Source organism: Eimeria maxima, genomic scaffold (assembly GCF_000499605.1).
Source record: "Eimeria maxima Weybridge genomic scaffold, Emw_scaff449, whole genome shotgun sequence".
Lineage (NCBI taxonomy): Eukaryota > Apicomplexa > Conoidasida > Eucoccidiorida > Eimeriidae > Eimeria > Eimeria maxima.
This window is the reverse complement of record NW_013566512.1, coordinates 1-26,941: the sequence shown is the minus strand read 5'-3', so window position 1 is coordinate 26,941 and position 26,941 is coordinate 1. Positions and strand designations below refer to the sequence as shown.

The following is a 26,941-nucleotide window of genomic DNA, read 5'->3' as shown; positions in this document are numbered from 1 at the left end:
TATATATATATATATATACCTCGGTTGCTACTCAAACAAGAGGATAATACTTCTGCTATGGTGTAAACGCCACCGTTTGCAGGACAAAGCCTTCGGCTCCGCCGAATACCACCTCACCATCCTTTCTATGCTGCACGATGTGTACAGTGGAGTTGATGGACAGCGCGTCCAGCTGCGAAATACCTGCAAAATCATCATCGAATCAGGCAAGGTAAAGCGCAATACTCTGCAGTTCACCAGAACAAGAACTGCGTCATTACGCAACTGGTTCAATGGCGGTACCACTAGATGCGGCGCCTGACAAAGCTGAAGAAGCTTACGGGGTAACAAATCCGTCACTGCCTGTCTGTAGCCAGGCCCCAAGGACGCCTGTAGTGGGTTCCGCTCGAGGTAAAGTGTATCCAGAGAAGGAAGCTGCTGCAAGCAGCGAATCTTATCGAGACTCGCCAGACTATTGTCATTGAGCTGCAGTAGCACCACCAGCATAGCATCTCCACTGAATTTTCCAGCACCTCATCGCCTTTCAGACACCCGTGAGCTTCCAACACGCGTGCATTCACAAGCAACGGCGGATGATGGTGCGGTGGAGCAGGAAACCCCCTGCTTACCCATAAATCCTGCAGCTGCGGCAAAGAAGCAAGAGCTTCAACACTGTCGATTCTGTTGCAGCACAAGTCAAGCACCATTAACTCCACCTGCAGCCCACCCAGCATATATCCACAACGAAGTCACGCCATGCGGCAGACGCAGGGGTAAACGCCCAGCAGTGCACAGGGGCCAGAGCAAAGAAACGCACACATGTGCAAAACCGCGGCGACGTAGGAAGCGGCAGCAGCCAAAAAAAGAACACGGTGAGACAACATAAGTGCTAGCATAATGCTCTTACCAACTGGCGAATCTCTGAAGGAGGCGAAGGAAGATTATTGTGCGACAGATAAAGCTCGCAGAGTTTAGGGCAATTCCCAAAAAGCGCAGGATTCCACTCTTCAATGCGGTTGGACTGAAGGCTGACACGGGCCAGCTGCGGAAGGCATGGCAACTCCTGCACAAACCCCGCCACAAAGGCGATCCATCATGAACTGAAGAGTAGCAACAGTGGAGGAAGCGTCAACAGCAGTAACTCTAATACCATCAGCAACATTCGCACCACCAAAAGGCTCAAATGAACATAAATGATACGGTCAAGTGACAAGCGCAGAGAAACACAACATACGGGAAGTTCACCCTGTCAGAACTGATGCCCCAAGGTGTCCCCCAACTCCACCCCACCGCAGCGGTTTGGATATAGTTCGAAATGTTACGAACAGGAGTTTGGTCCAAGCAGCCGAAGCTGGAGGCAACACAAGAAAGCGTCACTGAGGCCACCCACTGTACCGCAATCCGATAAGCCATGCATACCATCCATAACTCTAAGAATGATGAGAGCAGCCTACTCCAGAAGACCCTAGACCCCATCAAAACCTTAAGCCCTAAACCACATACACACCATGCGGGTTATTTTGTTCCGGCCCAGCCATAATTCATTCAGATTTGTCAAATTTTCTATGCCCTCTACATCGCGAATCCTATTTGATCCCAACTCCAGCGTGCGCAGCTCCTTTAGCGTCGAAAGGCCCTCAATCTGCCAACATCCCAATGCACACTGCATAAGAACCTATAAAATTGCTGCCGCGATCAGCGTCTTAGCTGTTCCTGCTGCGCGCGCTCCTGTTCTGGGTGTTCCTGGGTTTGCTGTGTTCATGCGACGCACATACCTTGGATATTTTGTTGCTGGAAAGAAATAATTCTCGCAGATTGACGAGAGTTTCAAGATGCTCAATGCGTCTAATATTGTTGAATGACAAGTCCAAGACCCTACAGGCACGGCAGCCCATTCTACAGCTCTCAACAGGGCGATTGCGAGGAATGAGAAAACGCCCACTCCCCGCGCATATTGGAGAAGCAGCAATTCACCTCAAAAAGGCTAAACCTAGGTAGAAGCAAGAAGCAATGACGACAACGGGAACATGAAGGCGAACCTGAGGTTCGTTAGGTGCTGTATGTTATCTATGCGCCTGATATGGTTCTGGTAGAGCTCCAGCTGCTCCAGCGATGGGCCCTGTTCCTCGAGGCCTTCAATGACTGTAACTTCGTTCGCAATCAATGCAAGTTTCTGTGCACGCATAAACGGAGCGAGCAAGTAGCAACAACGCACAGATGTTGTTGGAGCCAGCAAAGGATGGAAACAAGAGTGTTGGGGTTTGCGGGCACAACACAGCTCCCAAAACAGTCACCCATGTTGACTGTAAGGCAATGAATAAACACACTACGCCACAGACCTTAAGGTTCTTGAAGCCACTTAGGTTTTCAATCTTGAAGATGCGGGCGGCCTGGAAGAGGAGCTCCTCGTCGTTGGAATCGAGAGGGATATCGATTCCCAGGCGCTGGGCGTGCAAGCTGTTGCCTTCTTCATCTGGAGAGGAAACGTCTGAACATTTGCGAGCGTTCTCTGACTTTATGGGGGAGGTGGTGGGACGTTGAACCTCCGCACCTACACCGGTGCCTGGTGCACTGGTGGGCGGGGGGATCCCCTCACCGGCTTCACCGCTCTCTGGGCCACAGTGAGCACACACACAGAACAAAACTGCTGAAAATATACTCTTAAATTTCCCTACAACGCTTTAGGCATGAGAAAGTCAGCTGCTGCTGCTCACTAGACTCACCGGCTGGGCCCATCGCTCATGCTGTAATGCCTGGCAGTCCAATGAGTCCGGCGTTCTCAGGGAAGAGTTGAGAATTACAGTGGAAATACAGACTGTAAATCAATTCAACTCTGTAGCTTTATTCACAATAACTAGGACGGCTAAGACCGAGGGTCAACAACAGCAGTGGTTGGGGCTGGCATCGCAGGAACGTGGTTAGCGACGAGATTTAGCCGTAGTTACCTTCCGTGTCCACCGAGCATTTCAAGTAGGTCTTGCTGCCCTTTAAATGTAGCTACAAAGTGGCCTGTGGCCTAACGAGGCCACGGGCACCCAGCTTACCCTAGGTGCTTCTTGGCAACAAGATCCACGCTGCTCGCTAAAAACAGGAGCCGCCCCTACAAGCCAAAGGACGCCCAGCAATGAACATGAGCAGCGCATTTAAACAGTTGGCTCATACACCTCTGGACCATAAGTATAAACTCAATAAAACTAGCAACATATACGCCTGGAGAACCGGGTCAATTGCAACACGACGAAGGCAAAACATCTTTAGCAACTGGCATGCTTAAGGCTAGCCGGTGAGGCAAGACAAACATTTTCGAATTAAAAGTTGACCATGCAGCGTCCCCCACCGGAGTTGAAGCTAGTTTCAGCTGAGCGCAGAGATCCACCTCGCAGTCTCGTGCAGGGAGGTTCGCTGTAGAGGGGTAGATGCGTCACTCCCGTTACAGTATTGAGATAGCCGCCGACTATCCATACGCGGAGGAAAACTTTGGAATAGTTGGGGCCTCATAGCGAACTGTATCATGCTCTGTCTGAAGATGCGTGCATTTTTCCCAGCCCGTAGGCTGGCTACGACGCGTTGTGCACTGTCTGCAGTGTTGGAACATCCATCAGAATGGGGCTTCTTCGACCCTTTAAACGGGGTTATGTTGAAGAACGGAGTTGCTTCAACTCGTTTTGCATTTCATGAAGCGCCCGCTCGCCACTGCGCCACTTCCGCCATCATGCCGCTACGCTCATGACGCAACGAGTTTGACCAGCTAGTTAGCTATTTTGGGGGAATCTTAGGAGAAGTATATTAGCTCCACTGAAGCTCTAGTGCACCTCTGAGTGGGACCCTACTAAGAGCGTGGACTATCTTCACGCTTTGTAGAAACGCATGCTTACGAGAGGGAGGCGCGAGCTCAAAAAATACTCTTCCACATACGAAAAGCCAGACATTACATCATTGACAGGCCATGAAGAACCCTGGCATGAACAAGGGAAGATTTGCAGATGCTTTCGATAAGATGCACCCCAATGATTCCCCCTCTGCGTCTCGCGACAGCGAAGAACAGCTACGATGTACCCTATCTCAGGGAGCCGAGTACAATTTGGGATCTTCGTCAAGATGAAAGCCACACAGCACCCCAAATATCCAGCTATCCAAATATCCAAAAGCAAACACTGTCGGGAAAAGTACCCCAAGAATCTCATGCTTTTCTTCATGTGTGCAGTGCTTCTTCGTAATCTACCGAAGGAACTACAGTTGTAACGCTCATCGCCTTCGTTACAAAGGGCGGTATGGGACATGTGGCTATATCTATGCGACTTACCCTTGTTTATGAGCACACACCATTATAGAGCAATCTGAATATGCGCTGATGTGTAGCTTTATCAACATCCCGGCAAGGTAATAGGGACAACCCAAGAAAGCGGAACAAGCACGGCAAGCTATTCGTGCAACATTGCTGCAGGATGTATCAGTCCTTGCAAAACAGAAGCTCTGAGGTGATCCCGAAGATTCTAGGTTGACTACCAGTAGTAGAGCCGTGGAGAGAGGCAATCCTCTACTATCCTGCCGTGTAGAAGGAGCTACGCGGGAACCAAAGTGGAACTCACAATTGTCAGGATTTGCAAACGAAGCAACGAGAAAGAACCAAACTCTTCCGCACATGGCTGAGAAAGACGAAGTAAGTTTTGTAAGTGGGATAGTTATAGGGCCTGTACATGTTGAAGATGTGGTCGGCAGTCCCACCCAGAACAAGGTGGGCCGCCAGTACAGGCGGGAGCCTGCAATCTCGGCATTCGACGGTGAAGTAGAGACAAGAGCTAGTGCTTTGTTTGTCACGGGTCAGATCCCCCTAGCCCCAAGTTGCTGGCTCATGCAAAATGTAAAAGGGTTGGAAGATTTTGAGCGATGTCGCGAGGGTTATCAACGCAAGCCAGAGAAAGGCAGTGATCCCAGCGCACCATGTTAATATTGGGAAAAAAGAGATGGCGGTAGCACCGACAACTCCACTTCGAGCTAACTGCGTGCTTAAGTAAGTTAGAATTAATGATAAGGAGTTGCTAGCGCCACTTGACACGGGCTGCGAAGTGCACAAGGAATCTGAAGATACGCGGATACGATGCGCCACCTATAACTCCAGTGATTGCCAACGCCTCGACTACTAAGCTACACCAATGGCAGGGTGCCGGAACGCTCACCTGTTTACCCATGCTACTTAAATACTTGCTGGAAATGCACAGGATCCCTGTTGTGGGGAAACGGCAATGCGCTAAAGCTCTTTTTATAGTGCGGCCAGAATGTCCCATTTCCTTTCCTAATTGGACATGACACGATACCAATACGTTGGTCACAGCTGCGGAAAATGGGGTAAGTTCTCGTCACACAGCAAAAAGGTGGATGATCACTTAGCACCGCATGGTTTCGATCCATGGACCTGGGGGTTATGAGCCCCCCACTCTCCCACTGAGCTACGGTGCTTATGCTGGTCTGCAACATTTAATGTGGGGTAATTGGAACTGGAGAAAATTTACGTATTTATATGGCTTCGTTCATGTCGTTGCACCTTATTTGTGTTTTCCTTTTCTGCATGGCTTTCGTGTTAGCAGCCCCTTGGGCCCCCACGCTGTGACAATTTGTTGTTTACTGGGGCATTGCACTTGAAAGCACCTTTTTTATTGAAATACTTTGAAACTCAGCTTTTATTTGACTAACTAAGGGGCAAATACTGGTGAAATTGGGGAGAAATAACTCAACCTGAGGACCGCCAGTGATCGCCTGATTGGCGGCAGCGCTACCAGGGCTGGCAGGCGTCGGCAGCCCCCGCTTGGTTCTAGTATTCCTCCACGAATTTTTGTTTTTTTGCGTCCCACACCACATCCTTTAGTGCTGTTCGTTCTCTTAAGGGGAGTTTGTGAGGCTGGCAAACTGCAGACAAATGCTTCCTCGGCGGCCCGTGGAGCTGGGCAGCCCGTTTCCGTGTCGCGGCCGAACCGCTCGGGGCACGGGCCCCCAGTGCTCCTGCTATGGCTGATTGCCACTCAAACCACTGTTGCCTTGGTCTGCTTAAGCTTTTCCTTTATTTCCGTCTCCGGTGGCTTACTTTGCCCACGTACACAGCTTCGAGACTGGGGGCCCGTGGCTGGGCCCGACCGCGGCGGGCAACAGTCGCTGGAGGGGCCCCTTTCAGGGAATACACCACAAGCATCAGCAGCAACAGAGCGCGCCTCGTCAGCAGTAGAAGCACCCGTGTTTGGAAACTGCTGCTGCACCTGATGCAAAAAGATGGGGGCAACTCCCACCACGCTACACCCCTCTGCGCGAGGCCGCTTCTGTGAGTCAAGACCTCATTTAAATCACAAGGGGCAGCATACAGGCGGGACCTGTAGCAGCATGAGCAGCAGCACAGATTCTCAGGTACAGCAGCATCAACTCCACCAACAACTGCAGCATTTGCTGCAGCGCCAGCTCCTCCAGCTGGGTCCCACCAACCTTTCTGAGGCCGAGATCGCGGATGCTCTAGAGGGGAGGGTTCCCCTGATGCTGCATATTGACAACAAAAAAGGGCCTCCTCTTAAGGTGTGGGTGGCAGGAACACTAAGGAAACAACCTTCAAGGCTTGCTGAAGGGCAGGCGGCGGCGCAGTGGGGGCCGCATTTGCAACTGGTAGATGGCAAGCATGCCTCTCAGCTGCGAGTACTCTGGGGAAGGGTTTCTTCTGCAGCGGAAGCAGAAGCTGCTGCTGTTGCTGCTGCAGTGGGGGCGCCTCCAAACTGCGATCGCGAGGATGACCTTCCTGTGTTGCGTTGCTGCAGCAGCAGCAGCTTCAACACGGCTCCAGATGTTTTTGCAGAAAGCAGCCCTTCAGGCCCCCCTCTCCTGCGAATTTCGCCCCCCCTTAATCCCTGGAGGACTGCCTGTTTGTGGAGAAAGCGCTTCTACTCTGCTGTCTGCGCTTCGCTGCAGCAGCAACAACAGCCGAAAGCGCAACCGCCGCAACAGCAGTACGGGGCTGGAGGAGCTGCTGCTGCAGAGATTGTTGATGGCTTGCCCATTCGTTTGTGGCAGATTGAGTGGCTGAGACTACAGAGGCTGTTTGGAGAGTCCCTGCAGGCGCTGTTCAATGCACTGCAGCGGCAGCAACAACAACAACACCAACCACGTGAGCAGCAACTCGAACAACAGCAGCTGCAGAAACCGCCTGATGCAAGTTGCCCATATGTGAGCCTAGCATCTCGCCTTACAGCTGCCTTGGAAGAGCCAGCGGCACCAGCAGGAGCACCGGAAACAGCAACAGCAACAGAAGCAGCAGCAGCAGAAGGCGCAGGAACGCGAGAAGCGGCACTTGAACGGGTAGGGGACCAGTCATGCCTCTGCGGTTTGTGTGGGCCCGAGACAGCCGAGGAAGGCAGCGTGTGTAGAGAGGACTGCCAAGGAATCCCCAACTTCTGCTTGCCTACTGCCGCTGATGCTGTTAGGGGAGCTTCTCCAGCAAGCCCGTTGCTGTCTGACGAAGTCAGGCAACAGCTCCTCATTGAAGCTCGTGATGAAAGCCTCCAAAGAAAGTCGTTGCTGCAGCAGGCTGCTGCTGGTTATGGTGCTGCTGCGGAGCCCTTTGCGGCTGTACCAGAAGGACCCGTGCTTAGAGTTGTACATACGAGTCTCTCTCCCCTGAGGGGCGGTTCCTTCAGCGAGTGGAAGAATGAGATGCGGCACCAGCAGCAGCAGCAATGGGGACATCTTGGCTTCGTCAGCATTCAGAAAGCTGAACGGACGAGGGAGGCACCTGCTGCTGCTGCTGCTGCTGAAGAATGCAGAGACTGCGCGGGAACCCCCCTCCTGCTGCATGCATCTTTGAATGTACCTATCTGTACGCCGTTTCTGAACTGTGGCACCAAAACGCACCTCTTCTTCCAGAGCAGGAGCAGCAACAGCAGTGGCATCCGCAGCACATATCCACCCGCTCACTGTTGCTGCATCGCTGATGTGCAGGTGCACACTCCCTCCCTTTTACTACCTCCCTCAGCAGCAGCCCGTAGCAAACCTGAGAATTCCCAGCGGCTGCTTCTGCACTTACATCCAGCCTATCTTTACATCCTAGAGCAGCAGCAACAGCATCAGAACCTACAGCAGCAGCAACAGCCACTGGAAAAGGCAGAGAATCTGGCGGCATGGACAGCAGCAGGACAGGCACTGCTCCTTCGGGCCATTCAGTGCTGCCGCGTGGGAGAAGCAGCCACATTTCAGGTGCAGGTGCATCAAGGCAACAACAGGAGCAGAACGGATGAGTCCGAGAGGCAGCAGTTGGTAGCGGCGCTGTCTGTACACCTCATAGACGTCCTCCCCCTGCCTTCCTTCACTCACTCGTTCGTCAACAGCGGCAGCAGGACGAATTCACAGCAGTACCAGGATGATCCTACGAAAATAGACCACAGCTCATCTGAATTGCGGCAGCAACAACTGTTGCTGTGCATCCAGTGGCAGAGGTCGTTGCTGCTCGTGCAGCGCGAGCTACAACAATTCGCCGCAGCCTGCATTGCTCTGCTGCTGCAGCAGCAGGACCACCCAACTCCGCTGCTGCCTCGGCTACTGGCGTGTGCCTGCAAGAGCTGTCAAGACGCTGCAAAGCCACCCCCAGCACCAGAGCAACCGCAGCACCAGCAGCCACAGCAGCAGCCACAACGGCAACCAGAGCAACAGCTGAAGCAGCAGCAACGCGGGATTTCCAGGGCGCCACTGCCCCGTCGCAACAGCAGCGTGGCGATGGCAGCTGCAGCAGCAGCTCGCAATTTACTTGGCCTAACATCTACAGAGCAGCAGCAGCAACAACAACAGCCCAGCACCAGTAAGCTAAGGGGCCTCCTCCTGAGGGGCAGAGCACGGATGTCAAAACCCAAGGTGGAGCCAGAGCTTCATCCTCCTCCTCTTCATCAACAGCAGCAGCAGTACAGCGGTTCCGTTGTTCGGAGCCTGAGCCGGCAAGGCATTGCCTCTACCCTTCGACGCCTCCGCAGCCGAAGCATCGATAAGTGGGTGTATCAGCAGCAGCAGCAGCAGCCGATGCCTAACATGTCAGATCCCGGCTCCTCACCAACTCCAGCAGCAGCAACAACAACAACGGCGTCAACCACAGCTTCTGGTGCTGGCTGCCCAGTAGCAGGACCTTCCCTTGGCAACGGAGGAGACCCCGACAAGGATACCGAGGGGGAAGCTCTCTGGAGTTTGTGTGCAGCTGCGCGAAAGTCCAGCACTCTGCTTTTCCTCTCAGATTTCCAACACCTTTTTGATACAGCTTTGGCCACCAGTAACAGCAGCAGCATCGGTGACACTTCACTGTTTTTATCCTATCGGCGGCGCCTGCGTGGTCTGCTGCAGCAGGGCGTCTGCATTCAGGGGGTGTTGGTCCAGCTTATCAGCACATCCAGGCATTGGCAGCAGCTGCAGCAGCAGCAGCGAGCAGCACGATCAGGCCTATGGCAGCAGCAAGAGCTTTCAATTTCACCGCTGTTTCTGCTTCTGGAGACCGGCGGCCTCCGTTTCTTTGTTTGCCCATTGCAGCATACCCATCAAGAGTATCATTTGCCTTTTCATGTCCGCATGCAGGGCCTCACAGCTGGATGCATGGAAGCAGCAACGACCGCAGAGAGTGGCGTCGTATCGTCCGGCGTACATGGCCTGGTACAGCAGTGTCAACTGCAGCAGCAACACCAGCACGAACTTGGGGCCCCCTTGGCACTCACAGATCCACTACCGCCACTACCCAACTCAGCTGCTGCTTTTTTGGGGGTCTTATGCACTGAGGCTGCTGCTCTCGAGGCAGCAGGAGACCCAGTTTGGATGCTGCAGCAACGCTTTCTGGAATTCCAGTGCAGTCAAGAAGAACTACACCACAGGCCAGAGCAGCGGCAGCAAAGAGCGTGGGGCCTTGTATTTGAGGCTGACAAAGCGCTCCCTTCCTTTGTGGCGATGGAGGTGCCTGCAGCAGCTACGCGGCAGCAAAGACAGCAAGCTTTCCTCGCAGCGGCAGAACCGCCTCCGTCCGCTGCTGCCGATAGCAAAGTCCACCAGCACCAATACAGCTGGCAGCCGCTTCATCATTGCCCTCATGCCATCCGCCACTGCTCCTGCTGCTGTCCTTCGGCAGAAGCTAGACAGCATCAACTTTGGCGCATCAGCAGCACCGGCAATTTGAAGGCGTTCTGCCATCGTTGTAGAGTTGCAGCAGCAGCCCCGACTTGGCCAGTAGCAGCAGCAGCAGCAGCCGAGAGCTGTGAAGAGGAGGCACCCGCAGCAGACTTCGTCACCGGAGAGTCCTACGTCTGGACCTCAAAGGGGAATGCTTGCACACTTGGGGAAGGGCCGATTGAGCAAGCCAGCCTCGCTGTGCTGCCGAAGGCATCTGTTAAATACATCCACTGCTGCAGTCCCTCTTGCAGCGGCAGCAGCATGAGAGAGCGTTCCAGGGCTGTTGCAGAGGCCCTAGTACAGCGCCAACTCTCTCACACAGACGGCCCAACAGTCCAGGCTGCACTCAGGCAGGGAGGTGTCCCTGCTGGCGTGGGTATGTGGTTGCTGTTCGATGAGTTACTGCTGCTTCTGCGCCAGGAGGCACCGCAGGTGCCACAGTGGGGCGGCAATGGCGAGGCCTGGTCGTCATCATTAGCAGCAACGGCTGCTGCTCTTTCCAAGAACGAGCAGCAGCAGCTGGTGTTGTGCAGTAGCAGTGCGCAACTAGTTGCCACTGCAACTGCATGCACCTTGTTAGGCAAATCTCTTCAAAATGTACTGCGGTATGAGCAGCAAATCGCATGCTACTGCTGCAGCCCTGCTGCTGTTTGTCAGCGCTTCTCCACCTGCGCCTCTCGGTGGGCCTTTTCGGGCGAGACGCAGCGGCTCTTGCACCAGGAGTCACCCGCCGCAACGGTAACAGCAGCAGCAGGAGCAACAGCAGCGAAAACAGCCGTGCATGGCGCAGAAGGTGTCTGGGAGAGCAGCTTACTGGTGTTTCATCGCCGCGTGTGTCTGTCTCTTGCAGCTTCCCTTATCCGCGCAGATGCCTTTAGTTCCATGCAGCTTCCGTTGCCCATGTTGCTACGATGTTGCCTCTTTGTTGCTCTCAAAAGCCCGTCTGTCCTGTTGGAGGAGCTGCAGCAGCAGCAGCACGCGCTCCCAGTCTGCCGCTACGCGCCTGCATCTCAGTTGTTCGCCCCCGGACCTGCACCAGCGGCTGCAGCCGCGACAGAAGCAGCAGGGACAGCACTGGCAGCAGGGGAGACAGCAGCAGGAGCGAGAAAAGCAGCAACAGAATGTACTCCGTGGGGCCGCGTGGCGGTGAAGTCCCCGTTGCCGTGTGCGACGGCTTGCGTCTCTGTCTTGCTGCTTGCTGAGTTTGTGCTTCATGCCCCCAGCACATGCATCCCCGTGCTGCCTACTTCTGGAGAGCCACCGGAAGAAGACTATCTTGAGGGGGCCCCCCTTCTGGACTGGAATTGGCTGGGGGCCCACGGAGCCTATGCAGCTTCTGCACTCCCCTTCAGAAGGCTACGAGCCTCCTATCCCTCTTTGCCAGCAGCTCCTTACTTCACGACGCCTCTGCAGCACCCGTTAAGGGCCCCTAGGGGGCCCCAAGTTGACCCTGTGGCGCATATCCTAAACCCTGAATTTATTGCTGCAGTCCCTGCTACCCTCAGGGGCGGTCTTCTCTGCCAGCTTCTGCTGCGCGCTTTGGCTCCCCCGGAGCCATATACGTGGAAGGCATATCGCAGGCAGAAACCCCAACAGCAACAGCAGCAACAACAACAACAGCAGCAGCAGCAGCATACATATGTTGTGGGTCGACGCCTGGACGGCGTGTCTTCAACAGCCGACGATCATCTCCTGCGGCTGCTAATGCTGCTTCTGCTACAGTTTGACAGCTGGCTGGGGTTCTCAGGGCTTCCAAAGCAGCAGCCAGCAGAAGGCCCCTCTTCCGCATGGCGACCAGCTGGAGGAGCAGCAGCAGCAACATCAGAAGCGGCAACAGCAGTAGCGTCCGGAGACTCCGACAGCTCTCGGCTTGTTGTTTCGTTTGGTTTAGAAGGCGGCTTTTGTGCTCCAGGCAGCAGCCTGCGGCAGCACCAGCTGGGTATTTTTGCAGCCCTTTCGAATGCTGTTGAGGGCATCCGCTTGGTGGGGGCCGCTGACGCCCCCCAAGCGTCCCTTCTTGCTGCCATTCTGTGAGTTCCCTCCATCAACCCTAACCCCCCCTTGCCTCCGCTTTTGACTAGTCACATGACATCTCACGGTTTCCACGTCCCCCGGAAGGTGCTGTCCATACACAAAGCCCACAGAAGAAGGTGTACATACGGGAAAAGCTAGCTGTCAACGCGTCTAGCTATGTAGTTACACGAGTGGCTAACCAGCTACAGCCCTACGAGGCTAGCTTAGCATCTGCACGACCATCTGGCTCTCTACACAGGCATCTTGCTGTCGCTGCGGATAGCTAGCTGCCTACGCAGCCATGCCGGAGCTCTCTCTTTTGCGCAGAAGGATCGGCAGCTCTTTTCAGATAAAATGCGGTGCAGGTATCCCAAGCAAACGGGGAGGCCCTATACACTAAAACTGGCTGTCAGCAAAAATGCCAGTGGAGTGCAGCAGAGCAGTGTGTTTTGTGCTTCTTTCTTAGGGGCCTGTGCCGGCTGAGACGCGGGTTCGCCGCCTCCGCTAAGAGGCGTCTGATGGCAGCCCTTGATTTGCTGCAGGGACACTACGGGTGTCCACTGCTTGAAGGCAAGTACACACCTGCTGTTCCTTCCACCTCTCCTGCTGCTGCTGGTGCTCCCTTATTCTCAGCTAATTTGGCGCGCTACTCTGTTGCTGCTGCGTCTGCTCAGAGGGAGCCGGGCATCCCTTCGCTGCTCTCCTCAGCTGGCTACTGCTGCTGATGGCCTACTGCAGTTGCGCAGTCCCGGACGCTGCCCTGAGCAGCAGCAGCAGCAGCACGATAAGCGCCAGCCAGAATGAGATTCTCAACTGTTTTGTGGAAACTGCCGCTGCAGCGACGGCCCGAGTTGGGGTGTATACGGACCTGTTGCGGGTGCTGCGCCTAAGGCTTAGCGTTTGTCCTTTGCCTGTGGGGCCCCCTCACCTCGTGCCCCGCCACATACCGTTGCTGCCTCTCCTTTCTGTAGACAAGAGAGTGCTTCCGATCGACTCCAAAGGCTTCCCTGGCCTCACAAACGACACCACGTCCTCTGCGGCTGCTGCTGCCGCTGCATATGTAAGTAGCAACCCTGCGGTGGCTCGGCAACAACAGCAAACGACAGCTGTCCTGATACCTTCCGAGTCAGCGCATCCCACCTCTCCCCTTGCTAGGAAGCAGCATGAACAGGCCTCCCGGCTCTTCGGGTGTACGTACACCCCAAAGTACCCCGAACACCGACATTGTCACCTTCCTGATCCTCTTCTGCAACCTCACGTTGCCTGCGCTGTCGTCCTCTACAACATCAGGAGATTGGGGATCCCTGTAATTCACTGGGCATCCGGTGTCTGCCCCAGGGGAGACCGCGGAGACCCAGCATCAGAATGGGCGGTTGCGGGCGTCTTGGGGACTGGCGTTGCTTCCACTTCTGTTCCTGCTGCAACCTCTGCAGCTACTTGTAGTGCAGGTTCTGCTAGTGCTTCTGCTGCAGCTTCAGGGGCAGCGATCTCTGCTGAGTGCTCATCAGCTGCAAATCAAGCAACAGCAGCAGCGAGTTCTAGCTGCGGTATTATGGGCAGTTCCGAAGACGAAGGTATAAGACGTTTATCTCCGTATGTCGTGAGGGGAGAGAGCTGCGAGCATGTACTGCAGTGGCTGCAGTGGCAGCGGCAGAGCAGGCCTCTGCTGTTCTCCTGCGGATTGAACGAGAAGGGGGCCCTGGGCCTCGGGGTGGCGACATACTTCCCTGTAGATCCCGTTTTAGAAGAAAGAGACAACTTCGTACGAGCAGCAAGAGGGACTGACGTGTGGTGAGTGCAAGCTGTTGCTGCCCTCGCCCTAACTGCTGTTGTTGTCGATGCTGCTGCTGCTGCCTCAAGTTGCCCTCCTCGGGCAAAGCTTGTCGCACAGCGGCATAGTAGGCTAGGCGGCGTACTACCACTGCAAATGTTCTGCTTCTACCTGTCCGTGCTGCTGCATGTTGTTGTTGCTTCTTCTTGTCCCTACTGCAGGTTCTGCTGCCAACCGCAGCAAGTTGTGGCTCTTCGTGGAACTGTCTGCAGTGTCTCTGCGGGGCTCCACTGCAGCGCTGCAGTTACTTCTGAAGGTTTTCTTTTCAGTTGGGGGTCTCTCGATGGTGGTGTAGACGATGTTGACCTTAGTCACAGCACCAGCAACAACAGCTACAGCTGCAACAGCACCAGCGCTGACAGCAGAAGCAGCTTGCGGAGACACCCTGCAGACCACTCAAGAGACTACGGGCTCCGCGAGTCTCTTCGTTTCTCCTGGCTTGAGTTTCCAGCTTTTGCGCGTGAAGCTTCCGTAGAGACAGCAGCAAAAACAGCATCTTCTCGTGAGCAGCAGCATTATCAACAGCAGCAGCAGAAAGAAAACTGGATTTTCTTACCGGCTCTGCTAAGCGGCAGTGAGGCTGCAACGCCCTCTCTCTGCCGAGATCCCTCGTACACTTGTTGTGCGTTTGCTACTGTTTGCTGCGGGCCTGACTTCTGCGCTGCACTGACAGTGGCTGGGGGTCTGTACACATGGGGAAACAACGCAAATGGTGTGTTGGGCCTTGGAGACCTCCGCAACAGAAGCCGACCAACTGCGGTGTCTCCTCACCACTTCGTTGCTGTGGCAGCTGGCAACGAAAAACAGCAGCAGCCCCAGCGCCTGCTTCATGTAGCTTGTGGGAATTCACATGTTGTTGCTCTCACATCTGAAGGCTGCCTTTTTCTATGGGGCAGCAACAGCCACGGCCAATGCGGTATTGGGAGAGAGAGAGAAGCATTTCTGTCCCCGCAGCAGCTGTTGCTGCTCGATCTCTCCCGCGTGCCTTTGAGCCGCCTCACCCTTATTCATTCCCTCGTTGCGGCAAGTAGCGACAACAACAACAGCAGCAGCAGCGGCGGCAACGGGGAAGCACAGGGCTGGCTGGGCCTCGGCTATGCCCCTGCGGGAGGTGCTAGCGCGAAGCTGTTGGCAGCAGATGCTCCAGGGTTTACAACTTTGTTGGAGAAGGAGAGGCTAAAGGAAATCCTTCTAAAATCCCTCGTTGAATTCTCGCAGGTTGCGTGCGGGTCGCTGCACACCGTCGCCGTAGGTTTAACTGCTGATCAGCTCCAAGGAGGAGAAGTTCAACAATCTCTGCAATGTCTGTACAGCTGGGGCAGCAATACAAATAACTGTCTCGGACTCCCTGCAGCAGCAGCAGCAACAACTGCATGCGCACCACCAGTCTGCCTTTCTCTATCCCCTTTAGGAGGCGAGATCCAGAAGATGCAGGACCAGCAGCAGGACCAGCAGCGGATGCCGCGCATAAAGCAGGTTGCAGCTGGGGGTATAACGAATGCAGCTCTGTCGGAGTCTGGGGAGTTGTGGTTGTGGGGCGACCTGCAGTCTTTTGTTGTTAGGTGAGACAACGAAGTTGCTGTCTACCCTGAGCTAATCAGTGTTGCTAAAATCATGTAGGCAACCTGGGTTTCTCCTCATCTGGAGAAGCAGTTGCCGGTAGCTGCTGCCTCTGCCCTGCTACGATGTCTGTGCAGCGACGATGGAGCAGAGTTCTCTGCTTCGGCCCCTATGCCTTTTGAGTTAATAGAGGAAGCGTATGTCTGTTCTAGTGCTGGAAGACCCCCCAAAAGCTGCAGAGTGGCCATCTGCAGTGTAGCGTTTGCGGCTGAAGGGGCCCGGCTGCTGCTGTTTACGCAGGATGGTGACTTGATTGCAGTGGGAGACGGTTGCGTGCAGCAGCAACTGCTGTCTTTCCACCGCAACGACCAGCAGCAACAGCAGCAAATATCGCAGCAGGAATGCTGGAAGAAGGCAGCAGCCACCGTTGCCCCCCGATTCTGGGCAGACAAAAGCCGAAGACAGCGCCTCAGAGGAGCCTGCAGGCTTCATGTTCCACACAGGAAAATAGTCAAGGTGAGCAGCAGAAGCACTTCCTGCTGCTACTGCTACTTCGCATCCTGTTGCTGCTGCTGTACTTCCTGCTGCTGCTGCAAAGTGTGTTGCTGCAGCCGTCGTAATAGCTGATGTGCGGACACTTGTATCGGCTTCTCTGTCTCAGGCCGCCGCTGGACTTGACCACTTTTTGCTGCATACTCTCCCTTACGACTGCAGCAGTGAGCTACTGCCGCAGCAGCCTCGTGCGTTCCTTATGGCGATGCACCGCCCCCCTCCGCAGCTGCGCCTGCGCCTATCGCCAGCTCCTCCCAGCAGCAGCGGCTCCAGAACTCCCAGCAGCAGCAGCAGCAGCAGCACTGCAGACTGCACGCGAATGACGAGTTACGCAAGCAGCACAGCCATACCCTATTCTAGGGACACGGTGCCGCTGGCAGAAGACTCTGGGTCCCGCCCTTCTGCTTCCGTTAGGAGTCACAGCGCCACCCCTGCATGCAGTGCTGACGGGGCCTCTCAGCAGCAAAAGCAGCAGGAGCAACAGCAACGGCAACTGGCAGAAGGCCCACCAAAGCAGCTCTGGAAAGCCGCGCCAGCGGCACCCAGTAGCAGCAGCAGCGTGGGTTTGTCTTTTGCTACAGCAGCTCGAGATGCAGCTGCTGCGGGCCTGCATTTGACGCTGAGACACCTGGCCAGTGCGAGTGAAGGAGCGGCAAAAGCCGCAGCAGCACGAGCAGCAGAAGCAGTGGAGAAAGTGGCAGACGGACATGGAGCAGCAGTCGTGGAGGGCCTATTAGACCACTTGGATAGGTAAGGGCATGCAGGTTGCGGCGTCAGCAGCAGCATCTGCTACTGCTGTTGGTGTGGCTTTTCTGCTGCTGCTGCTGCTGGAACCGCCTTGCTGCAGCAGCAGCTGCTGCGGCAGGCTGCATTTGCAGTGTACCTGCATAACGTTTGTCCAGTGGTTATGCATTGCGTTGGGCCAACTGAAACTGCGCGTGGGTGGTCCACAGTTTACGTTGTATCTGCAGCTCCACTTCTGGAGAGGCCTTCTATGTTGTTGGTTGTGTTGTCTCTGTAGGGGGTCGGGAGCCGTCCTAAGTGCCATCAGCAGCGGAATCTCCTACATCCTGCCACGTTCCAAATCTCCTGCGGGCTCCAGCGCAAGATCACCACCTACAGCAGCAGCAGCCAACAGTAGCAGCAAACAAGGGCGGAGTACTACTGCTGCTGCTCGTCTCCATGCGCCTCCCCTGAGGCCTCTCCCTTCCTGTTCATCCTGCACGGAAGCCGCACCTCCCGTCCCCGTTCCTGCAATCCGCGTGGGCCCTCCCCAAATGGGGGCCTCGTTGCGTCCTCTACTGCACCCGAAACCCTCACAGTACGCACAACAGCCACCGCTGTTGCGGCAGCAGCAGCTGCAGCAGCAGCGGGCAGCGCAGAAGCAGCATCAGCTGTACAGCATGCCTCCCCGGTCGCAAAGCCTCACAACACTCCCTTCCTACGCAGCGCAGCACCTGGACCCGCTGCAGCAGCAGCTGCTGGAGGCGGAGAGACAAGAGGCGTGGGAGCGCCTGACCTCTATTGGCAAGCTTCCTGCTGCTGCTTCCTTCTCCCCTCAGCCGTTGCATTCGCGTTCCTCCTCGCAGCAGCAGCTCTCCCACACCGTACAGCCTCTGCGCGGACACGCCGCCGTGGTGCAGCTCCCCGATATTCCCCAGCAACAGCGGCAACAACAGCATCAGCCAAGGCAGCAGCAGCAGGAACAACAACTACCGCCGTCGCCGCAGCAGAAGCAGCAACAGCAGAGGAGGAGTACTGCGCTACGGGAACTGCTAAAGTGCAACACTGCCCCCGCAGTAGTGCACCAGAGGGGGGAGAGAGTGCTTTGGAACAGTGCCTTGCCACACAGACAAAGCATTGCTGCTGCTTCGTGGCAACAGCACCTGACAAAGCAACAGCAGCAACAGCAGCAGCAGCACCCTTCCGGCTGGTCCACACCGACCCCCAACACACCACCGTCTCGCAGATGGTCGCAGCAGGGGCAACCTGCCGATAACAGTAGCAGGGCTCTCCCCGCTGCTGCAGTTGTAGCCGCAGATGGGGACGACTGCACCCTCAATCTGTCTTACTATCCACAGCACGACCCTAGCAGCAGCAGTGCAAGTCACCACGGCCTTCTTGCTGCCCGTCTTGCTGCTGCGAAATCGCAGGATTCGGTGGGGCAGCCCTGGCAGCAGCAGCAGCAGCAACAGCAGCAAGTCTCAGGAGTTGCAGAAGGAGCAGCCCAGCACCTAATAGTGCCTTCATTTTCGGTCTCACCCTTACCCTCAAACGACGCAACAGCAACAGCAGCAGCAGCAGGAGCCGCTGCTGCTGTAACAGGAGCAACCACAGCAGCAGATGCATTGCCCCAGCTAATCTATGCATCAAATGCTGTTGCTGCTCCTGTTTGGCCTTACTCTGGCGAGACCGCAGAGCAGCTCCAGCAACACGAGCAGCAGCTGATGCTGCCTTCCTTTCCGCCCTCTACCTATCCGCAGCCACAGCAGCCCCTGCAGCCACAGCAAAACTGGGCGTCCCTTGACTGCCTTGCACCCGTGGGAAGCGACAGCGACAGTCTAAGTGCCTCCTATCTGCCACGGCACTCCGCTGTCTATTTGCCTCTTCACCAGCCTAGCAACGCGCCTGCGGCAGAAGCAACAGCAGCACCAGCAACAGAGAGCTCCAATGGCAGTTGTAACCAAGATCCTTTCGGCGTCTCCTTCCAAAATCCTGACACCTTGGAGTCGGTTCTGTTGAATAACCAGCAGCTTCTGGGGCAGTTGCAGCAGCAGCAGCTGCTGCAAGCAGCTTCACAAGGCGGCCTGCAGAGCCATCAGTCGCAACAGCTGCTCCTTGTACATCCCAGCGAGTTCCTTTCCAACCCCCAGCGAGAGAACATGCAGCTGCTGCGGGGAAATGAGTTTTTGCTTATTGACAATTCGCAGTATCAGCAAGTGCTGCAACTGCAGCAACAGGAGCAATTGCTGCAGCAACAGCAGGAGCAGATAATCAAGCAGAAGCAACTGCAGGCGACTTCTACGTGGGACTATCTGCAGCAACAGCAGTTCCACTTAACAGCAGACACGCTCCCGTCTCATCATAAGCAGCATCAACCGCAGCACCAGTAACAGTCCCACATGCTGCACCAGATGCAGTTAAAGCAGCAGCACAGCTTCAATTGGCTGCTGCAATTGGAAAGTGCATGTACACCCCAGCTGCCTCAGTAGCTGCATTTGCTTCCGTGGATACCTGGGTGGCTGGCTGGATGGCTATCCAGCTAAACGTGTAGCCACCGTGGCCCCCTCTCTCATGTTATCTGGATGCTTTGTTCTCGCTCTTTGGGTTTGGGGTCAACGTTTGGGGTCGACGGGTTGTTTGCTATTGGCTTTGCGGTTAAGGGTCCTGCGCCAAGGCCTTAGCGTTTTTGAGAGTTGAGGTTTGTTTGCGTGTAGGGTTTAGTGCCCAAGCAACTGTACACAGATCTCTTGAGTACAGTTGCCGCAGGAGGTTGCCAGCCGTTCAGCCTCATATGAGGTGCATCTGCAGAACAGCGGGGGATTTAGGGTTTTACGGCACAGTGTTTAAAGCGCCGTTTTGCAGGCACCGCTGCAACACAAGTCCCCTGAGAGGGTTTAGGGTCGGCGCTTAGCGGCGGGGCTGAGGGTTGAGACGCATGGGTCCTACGTAGGTGGGGTCTCTTAGGCAGTGGAGACAGCGAGTTTCCTAAAGCTTTCTGCATCTCAGCTGGAATCGTCGCTTTGAGTTTGCCGCTGCTCCCTCCAGAGCAACTGCCTAGAGCTAGCTGGCGGGTAGATGGCTAGCCGTAGCAGAGAGTTAATCTAGCTACTGGATGGGTGGCTTGATATCGCAGCTAGCTGCAACAAGCTGGCGGATGGACAGCCAGCTGTAACAGCTAGCTAAAGCTAGCTGGAGGATCGGCGGCTAGCTGTGCCAGCTAGGTGCAGCTCGCCTCCACCTCGCAGAGAGTGCCTCACTTGCTGCCGCTACTTTCCCCTCTCCGCAAGGCCGCCTGACCGGCCTGGCGAAGAGGCGGAAGCAGCGAAAGACCCACAACGATTGCAGCAGGGTTGAACTGTCTGTACCCCCTCAGAAACCAGTCCGACACACAATTAGGCTCAAGCTCCTTCTCATCGTTCTAAGGCTGACCGAGCATGTGTAGGGTTTAGGGGAGCTCGTCGAGCTCGGCGCTGTTGCGAGGGAAGCAGCCTCTTGCACTGCATGCAAGTACCGGCAGTACACGCACGTATCGAATTGGGGCTGCAAAAAGTGGCACTACTGCAAGTGGCTGCCCTGCTGAATAAGCTGCAGCGAGAAGCTACTAAACCTCAGCCTTCAGTGCAGCAACTAATGATGCTATTAACTACTAGTCTTCTCCACCATCAAATCAGGCTAAAAGATGAACTCCCTAGACCGTCCGGCTGCCCCACAGGGGAAGGCATCCCGAGTCTGCAGCCAGCATCACCTGGTGCTGCGGGGTGCTACTCGTCTGGCTGCACTTGCTGCTGCAGCATGCTGCTCTTCTGGGGTTAAGTGGAGTGTCTCCGAGGCTCCGTCCCTCCATCTGGGCGTTGTTTTGGCTGTTCTTGGCGTTTGGGGCTGTACTGGAACTGTATGAGCTTTCATCCATGCACGCAGCAAGTGTGCAGAGCAGCAGTATATGCATGTTCAGCATTTAGTCGGGCGATTTATTTTTGCAGCAATTTTGAGCAGGAAAGAACTTAGGTCGGTGGGGAGTGAAGCGGCTCGAGAGAGCGCACAGACACGAGGCGACAATATACCAAAAAATGTGACAACAGCGGCTGTTAAACATTATCTAAGTTATAGGGTTTAGGGTTTAGTATTTAATGCTCGGTGTTTTGGATTTAGGGGGGCCACAACCGAGGTTGAGCCGCAGTTGCTCGTGCCGCCGGTCTTGCTGCGGTTGGAGGGAGTTAAGCATGGGAAAAGGATCATCAAGTTTGCAACAAAGAAGAAATAATTAAGGGCAATTAGGGAGAGGAGTTTGCCAAAAGAAGCCGGAAAAGCGAATCCTGTGCTGCTACCCTGCGGGCCCCAGCGCCCTGCGAGCAACGAGAGAGAGGCCTGCTGGGCTGTCCCCTTTTTGCTGCTTTTCAGACTCGTTTTGCATGCGCTTCAAGCCATAAAAGGCATTTTCTGGGGCTGCATTACTGGTTCAGGGGACCCCAGGCAGCAGCAGCCAGGACGGCTGTCTGCTGCTGGCGGCTGCTGCTCTCCGTGAACCACTTCCAACCCTTCTTTTCTTGTTCTCCTTCTGCTCTCCGTACATACGGGGGACGCAGCAGTTCGGTCGGAAACAGCAGGAGCAGGAGCAACCGCAGAAACGAGATCAGCGGCAGCAGGAGCCGTTTCACCAGCAGCAGGAGCAATAGCAGGAGCAGCAGGAAGAGCAGGGACAGCAGGAGGAAGAGGAGCTGTTCCTGGCTCTTGTTGTAGTTGTCTCTGTGTGTCTGGAGTCAATTCGGAGCACTTTGGTGTGTCTCTTTTTGCGTTCCTATGAAGTCTGTGGGCGGTGCTGCGAGCCCTTCGGGGCCCCCGGGGCCCCCCTCCCCGTTTCCGCCGCAGGGGCCAGTCGTCCACCCTGAAGGGGTCCCCTCATCAGAGGAGGCCTACGGGGACTCTCCTACTCAGACTATCTGTCCTCACTGCAGCAAGGCCATCACGACAACGATCCGGTTCAAACGATCTTGCTTGGGGGTCTCCTCGTGTCTCGCTGCCTTTCTCTTCCTCGGATGGGTTGGCCTGTGTATAGGGCCCTTTTTGTGGATCGCGCTGAGGGTAAGCAGCAACACACTCCTGCTTGAGGTCCTGCTGCTGCTGCTGCTGGAGATGTGGGTGACTCTGTTGCTGTGTGTGTGTGTGTGTGTGTGTGTGTGTGTGTGTGTGTGTGTGTGTGTGTGTGTGTGTGTTTGCGTGTATGTGTGTTTGTGTGTTTGTGCGTTTGTGTGTTTGTGTTTGTGTGTTTGTGTGTTTGTGTTTCTGTTTGTGTTTGTTTGTTTGTCTGTTTGTTTGTTTGTTTGTTTGTTTGTTTTTTTCGTTTTGTTTGTTTTGTTTGTTTTGTTTGTTTTGTTTGTTTGTTTGTTTGTTTGTTTGTTTGTATGTTTGTACATTCGTTTGTTTGTTTGTTTGTTTGTGTTTGTGTTTGTGTTTGTGTGCTTTGGCCGCTCCAAAAGTAGGTGTTGTTGCATCCGTTCTACGCTCTTGTTTGCTGCTCTTATGAGCGCAACTTTTGTTGTAGTTGGCGCATGCATGCATTTTCTGTGTTGGGGTTCTCTTCTTGCTGCTGGGGTGCGCTGCGCAGGACGCCGTGCATGAGTGCCCGCAGTGTAGGAACCTGGTGTGGAGACGTAGCCGAGTATCCTGTCCTTTGAAGGGAGGAGACAGGGTTCTAACCCTGCGATGTGGAAGTTGTGCGGTTATTCTTACGCGCCGTTATCTTTTCTGCAACCTAGGACTCGCTTTCGTCATCGTCCTTTGTCACCTCTTTAGAGGAGGCCTCTTCGAGCCGTCGCTGCAGCAGCTAGCTAAAGGCAAGAAAGAAGTCTGGTCGTTTCCTTCGTGTGGCAGTTTGTTAGTCATATTTGTGTTTTTCTTGCATTGCTGGCGTATCTTCGACAGTCTCCCTGCCCACATGGCTCCCTTTTTATTGTCTATCTCCCTCGTGTTTTTCCTTGTGTTTGTCTCTTTCCTAATCGAGAAGGGCTTCGTTGCGTGCACCTGCACCTGCGTGCATACCAACAGCTCATTGGATATGTGCATGCATGCGCATGCATGTACGTGGATGCGTCAATATTGGGGATACGCGCGTGCGTTTGCGTTGGGGCGCGTTTCAGGGGAGATGACGTCGCAGTCTTGGTTGGATTTTGTCTCAAAATGCGGTCAGCGATCTCAATTGGGTAATCCGTTGCACGCAGGTGCAAACTTTGCAGACGAATTTGCATTTAAGACGGTGAGGTGGGTAGGGCTAGTTAAGCAGGTGCGTGAGGGCTTGTTTTCCTCTTCTCCTTCTTTCTTGTTGCTGGCGATGAACCCCACTCTGTCCGTGGCCGCAACTCGAAGGGGCGGACCCCCCGTCACCGAGGAGGCAGGTGACCCTGCGGGAGGGCGAGAGGCCCCCGAAGGCCTCTTGGCAGAACTAAAACTTCTGCAGCAGGAAGAAGAAGGCATGAAGGGAGACGGCGCAGATTTAGCTTTGGCCTTCGACTCTCACCTTGCATCGGACGTCTCCAAACTCGATCCAGGAGACAAAATTGCCTTTGAAGCTACTCTTCATGAACTTGGCAGAAGGTGCATCAGATACCTTAACACGTCTTCTTTTCGTACGACTGTATCGGCCTGTAGCATTATCGCAGCACAGCTTGTCTAATCAACTGCAGCGAACTCTCTCTGTCTCCTACTGTCTTTTCTTCGTATTCTCTAATCTCTTTCCGCTTCATCCTGTCTCATTTTGTCTTCGTCTTTTTCCTGAGTCTGTTCTGCATGCAACAACGCCATATGCACTGTGTGATCCACATGTGTTAAATGAAATCAACACATGCCCCAACTACAACGGTTTCTTTTGGTTCCGTTTCTTTGTTGTTTCTCTATGGTGGCCCGTTTTGTATCTCTTTGTTTCTCGCCTTGCCTGCAATGACCCATTGCAGCTTGTTATTGGCTGCAGAGTTTCTCCCTGAGCTCTACGTTGGCTTTGCTGCTCCCAATGCTGTTGCTGTTTCTGCTGTTGCTGTTATTGCAGGGGCAAGCCGACTTTGGGTCGTTTATGGAGCGTCGAGCTGTTGGAGCCATGGGCTTCCCGTGAGATGCGTTTGAAGAAAGCAGCAGCAGCAGCAGCTGCTGCTGCTGCAGCAGCGGAGACACTTTCGGAGTCGCTCTTTCCCGACATGCTGCTGGGGGGCATGGGGGGTGGCATGCTAATGGGGCTTGGGGGGGCGTTTGGAGGGCTGCGGCTGCCATCTTCCATGTTAGGACGAGGAGTTGTGGTTATTCGCTCGTCAACTGTGGGGAGCGATGGAGAGGTGCTGGAGGAGGAAGTCTGGCAGGCGGGAGGAGACGACCCTGCCACCCCGACGCTGTTGTTGCAGCAGCAACAGCAGCAAGGAAACATCCAAGTTGCTGCTGGAAGCTTAGCGAACGCTTCAGGGGACGCCGGAGTTGTGTCCATGCTTAACGAACTGATCGAGCATTTGCAGCACCACCAGCACCGGCACCAGCCACAGCAACAGGAACGGAACAACTTGGACGTGTTCTCGCTGGGTTTGTCAGAAGAAGAAGAAGCCTCTAATGACAATAATAATGATGCTGATGATAATGATGAAGACGATGGCGAAGAAGATGACGACGAAGACGAAGAAGAAGATGGTGGCGGCGGCGACGAGGGAGGACCTGGAGGGCGCACCCCAACAATGGAGACAGAAGAAGAGATCGCACCAGCTGCAGCAGCAACAGCAGCAGCAGCAACACCAACAGGAACAGCAGCAGCAACGGCGGCAGGAGACAAAGGAAAAGCCAGCAGCAATCTAGATACCACAACGACACAAACACGGGAGGCCGAAGAACTCTTCTACGCCCTCCCACCGCGGCAGGTAGACGCGGAAGCACCGCCAGTGGTGCCCGGGACGCCTTCGGAAACTAAGGAAAACACCGAAGAAAAGCAGCAACAGCATCGTCAGGAACAACAGCAACAGCACGAGAAGAAGACTAATCAAGCACAACAAAGGGAACAGCAGCAAAAACAGACGAAACAGCAAACAGGCGACACCCTGCAAAGCACTCCCCCCCCTTCAGGAAAACCCAAGCAATTCACCAAGCAGCAGCAGCAGCAAAAACAGCAACAACACAGGCAAAAGCAGAAGCAACAGCAGCAGAAGCAGCATAAAACACTGCCTTCGCTAGAGAACCAGAAGGAGGGGCAGACCGAGAAACGCCAGCAAGGCTATCCTCCTCCACAGACACAGCAGCAGCAGGGACAAGCACCAGTGTATCCGCAGCAGCAGCAGAAGCAAGTGCCTGCTTACCAACCGCAGGAGCAGCATAATCATCATCGTCAGCAGCAGCAGGTGCCTACTTACCAACCGCTGGAGCAGCTACAGCAGCAGCAGCAGCAGTCGCTTCCTAACCAACCGCAGCAGCATCAAGTGCCTCCTTACCGCCCGCAGCAGCAACAAGTTCCTCCCTACCAACCGCATCAGCAGCAGGTGCCTCCCTACCAACCACAGCAGCAGCAAGTGCCTCCTTCCCAGCAGCAGCAGCGTCAGGAAGCGCCCCCCTACCATTCGCAGCAGCAGCAGCAACAAGCTCCTCCACACCAACCACAACAGCAGCGGCAAGTGCCTCCTTACCATACGGAACAGCAGCAGCAGGTGCCTCCATCACCGTCTGCAACTCCGCTATACTACCAGTCGCCTTCGCAGCAGCAACAACAGCAGGCGCAACAGTTCGCAGCGCAGGAGGCTCAGCCGTAGTAGCAGCAATAACAGAGGCAGCAGCAGCTCGTAGTTTAGAGGCTGTAGGAACGCGGCTGTCTGGCAGCAGTTGCAGCAGTTGCTGCTGAGTGAAGAAGAATGGACAAGATGTCTCATTTTATTCATGCCACTTCTGTCCAATCATTAACTCAATGCAGCGGCAGCGGCAGCTTGTGTACATCACCAGTAGCCGCAGGATGTTGTTCTGCAGCCTTCACCAGCTAGACAGCGGCAGCAGCAGCACCCTTATGCAGTAGCAACTGCATCGGTGCTACACGAAATCCAGCGAAAACTTCAACAGCAAAAGTAATAAGGGCAGCGGCTGCAGGAGCGTCCCCAACTTGCTCCTGCCGGCATTATGGATATATGCGGGATCACTGCATCTCGAATAAGCCATTGTGATATTCGCGTGCTTCTACTGCTGCTGCTGTTAGCGTATGCAGGCAACTAAGCATCCGCTCTCCTTCGTGTGTTTTCCCGATGCCACTTCAAATGGCAGCAGCATGCCGTGCCGCTGTTGCATCAGTGGATTTCTTGAGCACAGCAGGAACACTATATGCAGGCTACGCTGCTGCAGCTATTTCTGTTAATGGCACCTGCTGCTGCTGCGGGCTAAGAGTGGCTTTGTGAGTGGTGGCGGTTGAGGCGTTGGGGCCGCTCCTTTCCTTTTCTTATTTTGTGTGGCTACGAATTTTTTTTGGAGCTTTCGTACTGCGGGTTTCCCATGTAGATTCGTTCTGCAGTTCACTGCGTTACTTGTGCTGGGGTCAGCAGCAACAGCAGCAGCAGCGTCGTTGCAGTGGTCGCAGCAGCAGCAGAAGCAGCGGCGGCAGCTGTAGTAGCGGCAGCAGCAGCGGCAGCAATAGCAGCAGCAACATCGGGGACAGCGGCAGCAGCGGCGTCTTGGGAGGTGCCTGGGACGTTGTGTGCTGCAGCCGCTGTTACGGCAGGCTCGAAGGTGTTTGAGGGGGGGGTGAGTGTTTGCTGCTGCAGCGTACAATATGTTTTCTGTTGCATTCCTGCTCCTTTGCTGCAATGTTTGGAGAAGTACTGTAGCGAGGAAGGACAGAAACGGCCGCGGCGGCAACTGCTTCTGCTGCGGGAGCAGCTGCTGCTTACGCTTCTGCTGTAGCACCATCAGCTATTGCCAAATGCCGCAGCGTTGCTGAGGCAACGCGAACCAGCGGGTGTGTGCCAGCTGCTGGGGAGATAAGGGGTTAAAACATAAGCGTGCCTGTGCATGTATATAAGATACAAAATAATTATATATATGCAAATATATAATAGATAATAATATGTATACTTGTATATAGTATGTCTGTAATAAGTATACATCTATGTCAGCATATATATATATTAT

The 26,941-nt window shown here is 54.8% G+C and overlaps 3 protein-coding genes across 3 annotated transcripts; 2 read left to right on the top strand and 1 right to left on the bottom strand.

The window, feature by feature from the left end:
- Positions 1–55: 55 nt before the first annotated feature.
- On the bottom strand, positions 56–2,715 carry EMWEY_00033600 (hypothetical protein, conserved; the record flags this gene model as incomplete). The annotated part of the gene is made up of 9 exons (XM_013481869.1): positions 56–183; positions 321–465; positions 609–695; positions 887–1,042; positions 1,487–1,621; positions 1,755–1,854; positions 2,019–2,152; positions 2,319–2,590; positions 2,703–2,715. 9 exons carry the CDS (start codon positions 2,713–2,715, stop codon positions 56–58), a joined length of 1,170 nt encoding a protein of 389 aa, XP_013337323.1.
- Positions 2,716–6,240: 3,525 nt separating this feature from the next.
- On the top strand, positions 6,241–19,209 carry EMWEY_00033590 (glutamic acid-rcih protein, putative; the record flags this gene model as incomplete). Its single annotated transcript, XM_013481868.1, has 7 exons — positions 6,241–12,170; positions 12,620–12,768; positions 12,900–13,944; positions 14,146–15,546; positions 15,682–16,060; positions 16,206–16,846; positions 17,118–19,209. The coding sequence occupies 7 exons, from the start codon at positions 6,241–6,243 to the stop codon at positions 19,207–19,209; spliced, it is 11,637 nt and encodes a 3,878-aa protein (XP_013337322.1).
- A 2,407-nt stretch (positions 19,210–21,616) lies between these two features.
- On the top strand, positions 21,617–25,581 carry EMWEY_00033580 (hypothetical protein, conserved; the record flags this gene model as incomplete). Its single annotated transcript, XM_013481867.1, has 4 exons — positions 21,617–21,898; positions 22,422–22,446; positions 22,954–23,407; positions 23,856–25,581. 4 exons carry the CDS (start codon positions 21,617–21,619, stop codon positions 25,579–25,581), a joined length of 2,487 nt encoding a protein of 828 aa, XP_013337321.1.
- Between the last annotated feature and the right edge of the window lie 1,360 nt (positions 25,582–26,941).